The sequence below is a fragment of the Rosa rugosa genome, chromosome 1 (genome assembly GCF_958449725.1).
Source record: "Rosa rugosa chromosome 1, drRosRugo1.1, whole genome shotgun sequence".
Classification (NCBI taxonomy): Eukaryota; Viridiplantae; Streptophyta; class Magnoliopsida; order Rosales; family Rosaceae; genus Rosa; species Rosa rugosa.
The window spans coordinates 49680369-49692199 of record NC_084820.1 but is presented as its reverse complement, the minus strand read 5'-3'; the positions used below and the strand labels follow the sequence as shown (position 1 = coordinate 49692199).

Sequence of the window (11831 nt, the reverse complement as noted above, 5' to 3'; positions counted from 1 at the left end):
TAGATCATCCTGACAAATTTTCAGATTTTTATTCCATGTGGTTGGGCCGAAAATGCTGCTGGACCTCTTACAGGTCCAGTTTTCCAGTTTTGCTTCTGTAGAAAATTGGGCTGATTGTTTGAAGGCCTTCCACTCAAAAAAAGCTCTTGCACTCTTCATAAGAAATGATCATTGGGCTGTCTAGAATGGATCTGGAAAGTTTCAGCACATTTCGATTTCATTTGGTTAGTCTGCCACCCCTCCTTCCTTGTCTAGCTCGGTTTTTCCTAGCCGAAGTAGGAAAATGTGCTAAAGTTGACTTTTCATGTTTCCATAGTAGGCTTTATTTAGCCTCTAAATATATATTTCGAACTTGTCGACAATATATAGCTTGAGCCACTGACATTGGCTCAATTTCTCCAACACATGCCTTGTCAGACCAAAATGTTCATTTTGGGTCCAAACAAAATTCAAGTAAGGGGCATGTCTCTTATTTGCTTCAGCTAAAAAAAAAAACATGTATTACGAGAAGCAAATTTTTTGATCGATGCCCTTAGCTAACTTAGGACATACGAGAAGTTCCGGTGATTATTGAGGAAAGCAAGTTTCCCCAATCGGTTAGAAATGTGGTCTTGTTTGACCAAATAGGAATGGGTTGACTAGAAGCTCTGGTTTGTAAACTCTCTGTACTTTACGTTTTATCAAAAAAGATGAGAGAAAAAAAAATGTTGAAGGGCACTGTCCTTATTTAAAGGGTATTGTCCGTATGGAGAGGGGTAATGGGTAGGCACCAGGCACAGGCCACAGGCCGCACAATCAGTTTGATATATATATATATATATATTTTTTTTTTTTTGCCCTTTTCTTTTTCTTGCAAATTTAAAAGGGTTTAGGTGGTAAAACCCAGGCCGGTCAGTCTCAAGTCTCAAAGACTCAGACTGATGTTTGGAGTCTCGGTCAAACTTTTTAGCTCTCAGCCTCTCACGTTCTCTCAGAGACTCAGACCTTAATCGGTCCATCTCTTCTCCTTCTTCTTCTTCTTCTAAAAAGGCCTTAATTCCAGACTCAAATACAATCTGTGAACACTTTTAATTCCTGAAATTGTAAGTATGTGTTCAATTCAGTCAATTGAATTTGGGGCAAATTTTAGGGTTAAGAATTGATGTCGAATTCAATTTGGGGCAAATCTCAGACACATGAGCCAAGCCTTGGGCATAGACAATCATAATTGTTTCTTCAATCGCATATCATTTAGAGGTAATTAAACTCTTTTTCTTTGGGATTTTCTTTTGTTACTTGGGTTCTGCAGTTTTGCTACTCTTGTTCTTGTGTTACTTGGATTGATACTTAGATACTTTGATTAATTGATGACTGTGGCGCTGTGGTGTTCTTTTGATTAGAAGATGACTGATGCTCCGAGCTTGGTTGGTTAGTTGGTTTGATACTTTGATTAATTGATTATAGTTTTATTTTTTAGATTAAAAGATGTCTAACCTTAGTTTGATTAAATGGAGTTAGTCATTGAGTTCTGAGAAGAAAGAGAGAAATGGGTATGGAACTGGTGTTGGAAGCAGTGATGGGATAAAGAGCTTTGACTTTAAAATTCCGGAGGAGAGGATCCATGGAGGACCTCTCATGTCACTGTTTTTGTGGTAATCCGTAAAATGCTATTGATGGCATCTGATAAATACTTGTTGGTGTTTTAGTATGTAAATTTTTTAGTATTGGGACACTTCGGTGATGCAATTGTGTATAATGTTTGCTCAATTATAGTTTGATTAATTTGTTTAACAACATTGCTGGTCCAGCGGTATGAACTGTTAGTATTCTTTCGTTTAATTTCTTTTGTTTAATTATAGTTTGGTTGTTGAATCCTTCATTGAATTGGTGTATTCCAGTAGTTCCAGCACCAAAAAAAAAAAAAAAATTGTTAAGAAATCCAAGCCCACCCAAGGTTTGAATCCTGGATCCGCCACTGTATTTGGTTGCTGAGAAATTGGGGCCTATGTAACTCTTTACATCACATTACGTACTGTTTTGATTTTCGTTGCAATAAAAGACCTGTGCTTTACTATATGTTTGCTAAAATGTGATTGCTTTTGTCCACAGTTTAGCCTATGACAGCATTTAGATCAAACCTGATCAAACAATGTGCGAGTTTAAGAGTCTCTGAATCCCCAAAACTGAAAGGACTCCTCTGTTTCCACCTCAACCCCCCAAGTTTCATAGATGCCAGCATCATCAAGACGGGCTTCGATCCCAACACGTACCGCTCTAATTTTCAGCTCAAGAACTTGTTAGAACGAGGCCAGTTATCTCGAGCACGACAGGTGTTTGAGCAGATGCCTCAGAAAAACACTTTCTCAGTAAACCTGATGATTTCCAGTTATGTCAACTGTGGTAATCTTTGTAAGGCTAGAGAGTTGCTTGACGGCATGGTTGAGCGTACAGCTGTAACATGGACAATATTGATAGGTGGGTATTCGCAAGCTGGTCAATACCGTGAAGCATTTAAACTTTACGCCGAGATGCATAGGTGGGGAACTAAGCCGGATTATGTGACTTTTGCAACTCTATTATCTGGATGCAGCAACATGGATGCTACAAAGGAAGTAGTTCAGGTTCATTCTCATATCCTTAAATTGGGATATCATTCTACACTCATGGTCTGCAATTCTCTGGTTGACTCCTACTGCAAATCACATTGCCTGGATTTTGCTTTTCGGCTTTTCAAGGAAATGCCTGAAAGAGATGCTGTTACATTCAATGCATTGATAACAGGGTACTCGAAAGATGGGTTGAATGAAGGTGCTATTAACCTCTTTGCTGAAATGCAAAATCTGGGTTACAAGCCTTCTGAATTTACATTTGCAGCAGTACTTTGTGCCGGTATCGGTTTAGATGACATTGTGCTTGGGCAACAGGTTCATGGTTTTGTGGTTAAGACTAATTTTGTTTGGAACGTTTTTGTGGGAAATGCATTGCTCGATTTCTACTCAAAGCATGACTATGTGGTTGAAGCAAGGAAACTTTTTGATGAGATGCCAGAGTTGGATTGTATTTCTTACAATATAATCATCTCCTCCTATGTTTGGGATGGGCAATTTAAAGAGGCTCTTGATCTTTTCCGTGAATTGCAGCTTACCAAATATGACCGGAAGCAATTCCCTTTTGCAACCATGTTGAGCTTAGCAGCGAATACTCTGAACATAAATGTGGGCCGGCAGATACATTCCCAGGCCATTGTAGCAACAGCTGATTCAGAATCTCAGGTTGGAAATTCTTTGGTTGACATGTATGGCAAATGTGGCAGATATACCGAAGCCAGAAGTATATTTGCTAGTCTGGCTGACAGAAGTACAGTGCCATGGACTGCACTCATCTCAGCATATGTTCAGAAGGGACTCCATGAAGAAGGCCTGGAACTGTACAATGAGATGCGCAGAGGAGATGTTAGTCCCGACCAGGCCACTTTCGCAAGCATTTTAAGAGCCTCTGCAAATTTGGCTTCACTCTCACTAGGAAAGCAGTTACACTCATCAGTCATCAGATTAGGATTCATTTGCAACGTTTTTCCTGCCAGTGCACTTCTAGATATGTATGCAAAATGTGGGTCCATGAAAGATGCTCTTCAGACTTTTCAAGAGACGCCAAAGAGAAATATTGTATGTTGGAATGCCCTGATCTCAGCTTATGCACAAAATGGTGATGGTAAAGGGACTCTTAGATCATTTGAATGGATGGTTCAGTCAGGTTTTGCACCAGATTCTGTTAGCTTCTTGAGCGTTTTGACTGCTTGTAGTCACTGTGGGCTTGTTGAAGAAGGACTACATTACTTCAACTCCTTGATGCATAACTCTAACATTGTTCCAAAGAGAGAACACTATGCATCAATGGTGGATGTGTTGTGTCGAAGTGGGAGATTTGATGAAGCAGAGAAATTAATGGCTCGAATGCCATTTGAGCCCGATGAGATTATGTGGTCGTCTGTACTAAACTCATGCAGAATTCATAAGAATCAAGAATTGGCAGAGAGAGCCGCAAGCAGACTTTTCAATATGGCCGAGCTTAGGGACGCAGCTGCTTATGTCAACTTGTCAAACATTTATGCAGAAACAGGTGAGTGGGAGAGTTTGAGGGAAGTGAAGAAGGCAATGAGGGAGAGAGGAGTGAGAAAGGTTACAGCGTATAGTTGGGTAGAAATCAAACACAACATTCATGTATTTACAGTGAATGACCATAGCCATCCAGAGAGTGGAAAAATTATGTCAAAAATTGATGAGTTGGCGAAGGAGATGGAAGAGGAAGGACACAAGGCTGACACAAGCTGTGCCCTTCACAATGAAGATGAGGAAATAAAAGTGGAGTCTCTTAAATATCACAGTGAACGATTAGCAATTGCATTTGCATTGATCAGCACACCAGAAGGTTCGCCTATAGTGGTGATGAAGAATTTACGAGCTTGCACAGACTGCCATGCTGCAATTAAAGTGATCACTAAGATTGTTGGGAGGGAAATAACAGTTAGAGACTCGAGCAGGTTCCATCATTTTAGAGATGGGCTTTGCTCCTGTGGGGACTTTTGGTGACATTTTTTCTAAACCGGGCATTATCATTTATCATATGTATGTGACCTGTCATATTTAAATTGCAACCCCTGTGAGTCTGTGTGCAATATTTAGCACATCTTCATGAAAAAAGGTAGGGCTTTCATTTGAGTTCAATTGAATCTCCTATATCTGCTATTTTAGATTTCTTTTTCCTCCTTCTGCCTTGGCCAAGTACTTCGGTAGTTTTGAATTTGTTTTCTATATGGGATTAATTATTCACTAAATTCAATTCCAATTATCAGTATTATCCATGGTGGTCTTGAAGAAATTTTTATTCCGATTTATACTTTGTCTGGTGGTTGCATCACTTTTGAAGATATGTTGTGTTTGATTGGTTTTGCCTCTAAACTGATACTAAGTTTCCAGGCAGTAATGTTATTCTACAATATTCATAATCCTACTTGGGGTTTGAATTAATATATTATCTGTGTCCTCTTTCAGGTAACACCAGTTTTGAATCTTGATATGGAGTTATTGCATGCAACTAGCAAGCGCCTGTTCATGACACCAATATTATTATTTGAAAAAATATGGTGAGATAACAGGGAGACTTGTCTTCTGTTCTGTTCTTTTCTCCTTTTTTAACTTTTTTATTAAGTTCATTTTAATCACCTTTTTCATTTAAAATTTTAACTTTTTTATTAAGTTCATTTTGAATCACCTTTTTCATTAAAATGCAACAGCAAGTATCTGAAACTATACAATTTATTTTCAGAAATAGGCAAAGCTAACATCTGATTCATTTTGTTTCTTTTGTTGACTGTGAGGAACACTTTAGGGTTGTGACAATTCCACTAGCCATTTGCCTGGTTGAGTTAGATGACTGTCCGCAGAGTAATTTTGAATTTTGAATTTGAATCACCAAAATGCTAACATTTTACAATTCAGAAGGTTTGCTCCACTTTTGATACCGGTGAACTTGATTAACCTATACATATTTATATAAACGACCAAAATTGTAGTTGTTAGATGTATTTTATACAACTTCAAAACAAGAGTAGTCGGAAAGGTAGGACGGTAGCTCTTTTACGTGTCTCTTCTATATAAATGACTGAATCTAGATATTTTTATAAAAAGTGGTTTAATTTCTCTTACTAATAAAATTCCTCTCTTCTGATCTCATTTGCTCAACCTACCCAGCCTCAGTGCTCTGCCCATCCAGCCATCTCTTCTCATAGTCGAACAGGACAGACAAATAGTGGAGATATGCTACTTTTCTGCAACATATAATGTCCCCAGAGGTAAGGACAAAGTTCCAATTGCAAATTTCCATGTCTTTTTATGATTCGACGTACCCAAATGCAGGAAGGAAATTTGTGTTTGATTTGTGATATGATTTACACATATTATGTTGTTTTAGTTCTGTTTTGGCACATGGGCATTATCCTGCCACTTGGGCACTTTTGTAGAACTTATAAAAACATTAAAAAGTAACAAAAGGTAATAGAAAATTAACCAACCAGAATAGTAGGCTTGCATATGTTGCTTGTTGGGCATTATGTTAGCTCAGTGGTTAGAGCACTCACTACCTAATGACGAAGTCATGGGTTCGAGTCACCATGGGGGTAGGAGTGAAATCCTTTGATCCTCTTTCAAAAAAAGTAAAAAAGAAAAAAAAAATGTTGCTTGTTGGGCATTATGTTCTGTGTATAAACTTTAATATGCTTTTTCTGTTTCATTAAAATTTGTTTTATGACTTTTATCATCCTTGCATCAGAAAAGGTAGCACAATATCAGCTCCAACTGTATATGATTGTTATGAAATTTTCATATTTCTTACTTCGTTTGTCTTCTGTTCTTCATCTCAATTGAGTGGTTTAGTACATGCCTAAACATATTGGGTTTGGTTAGCCCTGCTTCTGTTTGTTATATTTATTTTTGAAATATGTCTAATAGAATCTTGAAGAAAATGGTTATCTAACTATTTTAAGATATCTCATAAGCTGACAATTCTCATAGATAAAGATACTTGCTAAGGTTCTCAGACCCTATCAGCTAAAAAGTTGATGTTCCATTTCAGGATGTTGCCCAGGTGGGAAAAGTAGCTTGCAAACTGCAGCTTCCTCAATGGTTAATTTTTTTTTTTCAGTTTTCCATATGTGATGCCTTTTGAAGAATTTGCTTCTTCGAATAGATTGCCTACTATCACTGACGATGGTATCAAACATTGGGTCGCAATACTGAATAGAGAATACAGGCCAACAAGGAGTGCAGTGGGGAGTCTGCAATCAGCAGTTAATTTTGGTAATTAGGAGGATTTTAGTTGTAGCAAGTAGGAAGCCTAGCGTACAAAATCCAAGCTTTAAGAAATGATAATTGTGCATATGGGGATGCTCTGTGTAATCGAGATTAGTTTCTACTAATAAACTCATTAAAGCTACAAGGGTTCACGATTGTCATCTCATTTGTGAATGTTAAAGTTTACTTTGTTACAAATTTTGAGTAGTAATTACATACTGGAAACCTCCACATACAACTCCTAGGTATGTTTCAAGGTTGTCATCTCATAGTGATTAACTGATTAAGCAGGGTGGAGGATTGAGCTTAGTACTGGGATTTTAACCTCACAGAAAAAGAAAAATGTATTTTAAAATATTATCTACTTTCATTGTCCCTAATGACTAAAGTCACTAGACTACTTAAAATAATTTTAGAGAGTTTTTATGTTCATCAATCTTTTGTGATATGGTGACACATGCTCTTCTTGGCCATCCCAACCTGGGCGATGACACTTGCCTCTACGGCTCTAGTATCAACCACTGTCACTAGTGCGAAATTGTGATTGTAATGTAACAAATTATTGTACTATTTTTAGTTGACTCCAACCGCTTTGTTGCACAAGTTACGTGAGATGTCATTGAAATTATGCACAAGTTCGGTGGTATAGCAATGCAGCTCGCCCATCATGCCAAATGGTTTGCCTGTTTGGGTTTGCTCAATCGTTTTGTTTTGATTGTTTGGAGACAAAATCAGTTTTTTTTTTTTTTTTTTTTTTTGAAACGCAAAATCAGTTTTTAAATGATCCAGAAAATCTTATATATTAAGTCAATTTTCAAGAAAAATAATTAAATTATACAATTTATAATCTATATATAAAGGATTTGTTGGTAATTGATTAAATATCCAAAAAATTCAAATGAAATGTTAACGATTCAGTATCATTTAGTCTAGTGTCATAAGTCTCTCTTTTATAAATAAAGGTCGTGAGTTCGACTCATAAACAACTAGGGGAGTACCTACTCGATCTTATAAATGAACCTAAGCAAAAGCAAAAGCATTGAAAAAAAAAAAAAACACTCTTATCATATTGCAGTTATAATTTTTTCATTTGTTAATTGAAAAACGCTTATTGGCTTGTCAAGAGGCTAGTAGAGTAATGTGAAGGTAGAGGTAAATATATAGAAAATGTGTTATTAATTATAATTAACTAGTCTTATACATGTGCGATGCACTTGCTTGTTTATTATCTAAAATAATGAGAACGTGAAACTTAAGGAAATTCTTCTATGCACCAACATTGTAAATTACCCAACACAGTATAAAATGATCTCAACCCTTAATACTTATAATCAATTTTTTTTTTTTTTTTTTTTTTGTGCAAATAAAAAAGGGTTGAGGTGGTAAAACCCAGAGCACTCCGCCAAAGCCCTCTCTCCCAGTTCGCAGTCTCGACTCGACTGTTCTTCTTGGGCAGCTTTATCAGGTATATTCTGATTGAGCTACATCTCCCTTCTCTGATTGATTGTTGTGAAAGAAAATATGGGTCTTCGATTTCTCTGATTGAATGCAGAGCTTTTTGTGTAGCTCTCAAACAGAAGATGGCTTGGAGGCAAATACTGTTCCACACCAGAGCAATTTTGACTCCACATTCAACAACTGGGCTCGCCAGCTTCTCCACCAAATCAACCCCATACTTGGGTAAGCAAGCATTTTTTTTTTTTTTTTCACCTTCAGGGTTTAGTACCATTGGATTGCTTCTTCGTCTTTCATATAAGGGTTCCCATAATGATTGAAAAGTAAATTCTGGGTTTTAGGATTTTCCAGATTCGCATTTCTTCGAAAATACAAGGACATTGTGTATGTTGTTTAGTAGCTGTTTTATGACATTGGAGGTTTTGTTTGGATGCTTAGAAAACTGAATTGAGGTCATTTCAAAATGGGGTTTTGTGGTGCTCTTTATTTAGGTTTCATAAGCATTGTAATTTATTGCCCGCCCGTGCGAATATACAATGAGGTTTGATATGCTTTATGTTCTCTCGCCTTTGGGTTGCTGAGGAAGTTGGGGATAAAAAGGCTCAGTGAGGAATTTTTCACTGCTACTTAACATCACACTTGGGTTCTGTTTGAGCATTTTTGTTGCCACTTAGAAAGAAATGTGATTTGGTATCCAAAAAGTTTTTGCTTATGTTCACGGTTTAGTTAGTTGTTTTAGACCAAAATGGTGGGTGTCAAAATAATGAACATCTCCTGGAAGTGGAGTTTTGTTAGAATTGATGCATCAAAAGAGCAGTTTGAGTCAGTTGGAAATCTCAAATTGTGTTTTGCTGGTTCTTTTTCTTGCAGAGAAAGTCGGGATACCCGAATTTTTAAAAGGAATAGGCAATGGGGTGGAAGCTCATGTGGCTAAAATTGAATCTGAGATTGGTGACTTTCAGAAGCTGCTCCTCACTCGTACTCTCAGACTGAAGAAACTTGGCATCCCTGTCAAACAAGTAATCCATCTCAAATCTACATCACTTACTTTATGGGCACAAACACACCGTAGCACATGGAAGTTTGTTTTTACCATAACAGTAGTTATTACATTAGGAACGTATACAATTGCAGCTATACCAAGGCTCTGGTATTTGTAACCAAAAAGAGCTTTGGTATGCTCATTCTTGTTTGCTTATTGATTGGATCTCACTCAGTAATCTTTTATGCATTCTTTATTATTGGAATGAATGCGAACTATGCCCTTTTGGGAATGAAATTCCAAGGACTCCAATGTTGTAGACTTGTGGTTTCATTTCATCAGTTCAATTCTTCAATTGTCTAACATGGAACTTATTTAAACTTTGTTATCTGATTTCTGTTTTGCAGAGGAAGCTGATCTTGAAATACACCCACAAGTATAGGCTGGGACTCTGGAGGCCTCTAGCTCAGCCAATGAAATCCTAGTTATTTTAGAACTAGCATGTCCTTTACAGAAAAGTTGTCTGCTGCGAAATCACTGCTGCAAAATGTACGGAACCTAGAAAGAAGAGTGTTGCTTTCTTTAGATTCTAGTATTTCTTCACTTAAATTTCATGGACAAAGTTTGGCGATTTAGTGTATGGTTACTATGGTCAACTGGATTTAGTTGAGCAATCTACTTTGTAACTTCATTGGAGTACTCTCGTTGCATGCGGTGTCCATGTTCTATCTTCTAGCAACATGTTTTAAAGTTAGCCTGCAAAGTATAATGGCATTGAAGTCTTTACTGGCTTGCCCAACTGATTATCTGTGACAGTAATTTCATAATATCAAATCTCAACCTTTTCATATACTATACAGTTGAGCTGTTCAGAAATTTTCTTATATTGTTGAGTTATAAAAGAATGGTTGTACAATACAACATCTCAACCTTTTCCTGGCATGTTTAGTTCTCTTCTTTCTAGAATCGATATTAGCACTAATTCTTGGTTTCTGGCTCGTGGTCATTGACAATGCAATTCTATAGTTATTCAGAAGACAAGGATGGTTTTGCTGAGACAGTTTGTCTTTGCAATTTTGTCTTGCAGTATGAGGATTTGAGATGATACACCTGAATTTCTTCAAGATGAACTGTGCTATTAAATAGATTGTGCGCGTGTTTTACTTTTACCCCTATATTTTAGGTGTTGATAATGCTGATAAAGATCGAAACGAAATGGACTCAGTTGCCTTTTACTTTTGCCACATGAGAAGAACCAGGAGGAGACTACCTGAAAAACAATAGCTCTTTGTTTCAGTCGGGTGCTATCAGAGTCAGGTGCAGATTGCACAGCACAAGTGTGTGTGTGCGTGTAGGTGGGTCACATTGACTTCTAAAATTAAGTTTATGAGTCTCTATTATTCCAATCATAATGGGGTTATTAATGTTCGGAGTAATAATCTACTAAGTGAATAAAAAAAATTTTAACTTCCCAAAGATCTTCCTTGGCAAAAAGAAACTTCCAAAAGATCTTGTGTTATAATTTACTGTAACGGAGCATTAAGACCCCAATTGCACAATAAAATGCCCAACATAAGTGCTACTTTAAGAGCACTACACTAGTATAAATATATGTTTATGTATGGATATACCCCCCAAAACATCACAAGTTGATTCACTGCAAGAACAGATAAGCTAGCATTAGTATTGTTTCCCTGTCTCATTCATTATACTTCCTCCACAATCCAAGTTTCTTCTATGGCGATGAAGAGCAAAAAGCCTAGCCAGGGTCGCCAAAAGATTGTGATTGCCAAAATACCAAAGAGAAGTAACTTACAGGTCACATTCTCGAAACGTTGTTCAGGACTCTTCAAAAAGGCTAGTGAGCTCTGCACACTCTGTGGAGTTGAGATTGTGATCATAGTCTTTTCTCCGGCTAACAAGCCATTCTCTTTTGGCCATCCTAGTGTTGAGAGCCTCATCAGCCGCTTTCTTACTCCAAGCCATTTATCAGTTTCAAGTAGTACTCAACATCCTCAGTACTGCAGGGAGGTTAGTGTTGAACATAAGCTCAATATGCAGCTAACACAGACTCAAGGTCACTTGGAGGCTGAAAAACAGCGAGGAGAAGCACTTGACAAGCTGAGTGAAGACAGCGAGAGATCAAGCCATTGTTGGTGGGAAAACTCCATTGAGGAACTTGGATTGGATGAGCTTCAGACATTGAAGGCTGCGTTGGAGGAGCTCAAGAAGAATGTGACTGAAGAAGTCCACAAAATGAATGACCCTTGCAATTCTGCAGTACCATTCTTTATGATGAATGGTATTCGACTTGATCATCGTCTTTCCGAGAGAAAAGCCGTTGAGATTAATGTATCACATGGTTCCATGATCCCTCCTAGTGCCTATAGCTTTGGTTATGGACATGGCTTTTTCTGAAATTTCCTTTCTTTTAGTTAATTGCTCTTCTTTCTTTAGAAGGCAGTTACAAGCTAGCACCTTGCTAGCACTTAATAATTGGTGTTCTGTCTTTCAATTATGATTGTAGATGTGTAGCTATGAGTTTAGTTTGCAAGCATCTTTATCTT

The 11831-nt window shown here is 37.4% G+C and overlaps 3 protein-coding genes across 8 annotated transcripts; all 3 read left to right on the top strand.

Annotated features, from left to right (window-relative positions):
* The first annotated feature begins 887 nt into the window (after positions 1-887).
* Positions 888-7084, top strand: LOC133725273 (putative pentatricopeptide repeat-containing protein At2g01510). 6 transcript variants are annotated; one of them, XM_062152471.1, is made up of 6 exons: positions 888-1236; positions 2089-4680; positions 5031-5122; positions 5730-5830; positions 6610-6621; positions 6724-7075. In XM_062152471.1, the coding sequence occupies exon 2, from the start codon at positions 2097-2099 to the stop codon at positions 4566-4568; it is 2472 nt and encodes an 823-aa protein (XP_062008455.1). In that variant the 5' UTR covers positions 888-1236; positions 2089-2096; the 3' UTR covers positions 4569-4680; positions 5031-5122; positions 5730-5830; positions 6610-6621; positions 6724-7075. The 6 variants fall into 6 exon arrangements, 5 of the variants coding, with proteins under 5 accessions (XP_062008455.1, XP_062008453.1, XP_062008452.1 ...); XM_062152469.1 differs by having other exon boundaries at positions 6610-6659; XM_062152468.1 differs by having other exon boundaries at positions 888-1082; positions 1172-1236; positions 6610-7074.
* Positions 7085-8199: 1115 nt separating this feature from the next.
* LOC133740055 (uncharacterized) lies at positions 8200-10046 on the top strand. The gene is made up of 4 exons (XM_062167906.1): positions 8200-8292; positions 8380-8507; positions 9153-9301; positions 9672-10046. The coding sequence occupies exons 2-4, from the start codon at positions 8408-8410 to the stop codon at positions 9747-9749; spliced, it is 327 nt and encodes a 108-aa protein (XP_062023890.1). The 5' UTR covers positions 8200-8292; positions 8380-8407; the 3' UTR covers positions 9750-10046.
* A 955-nt stretch (positions 10047-11001) lies between these two features.
* Positions 11002-11682, top strand: LOC133729717 (agamous-like MADS-box protein AGL61). Its single transcript, XM_062157282.1, has one exon. It carries the CDS (start codon positions 11002-11004, stop codon positions 11680-11682), a length of 681 nt encoding a protein of 226 aa, XP_062013266.1.
* The last annotated feature ends 149 nt before the right edge of the window (positions 11683-11831 follow it).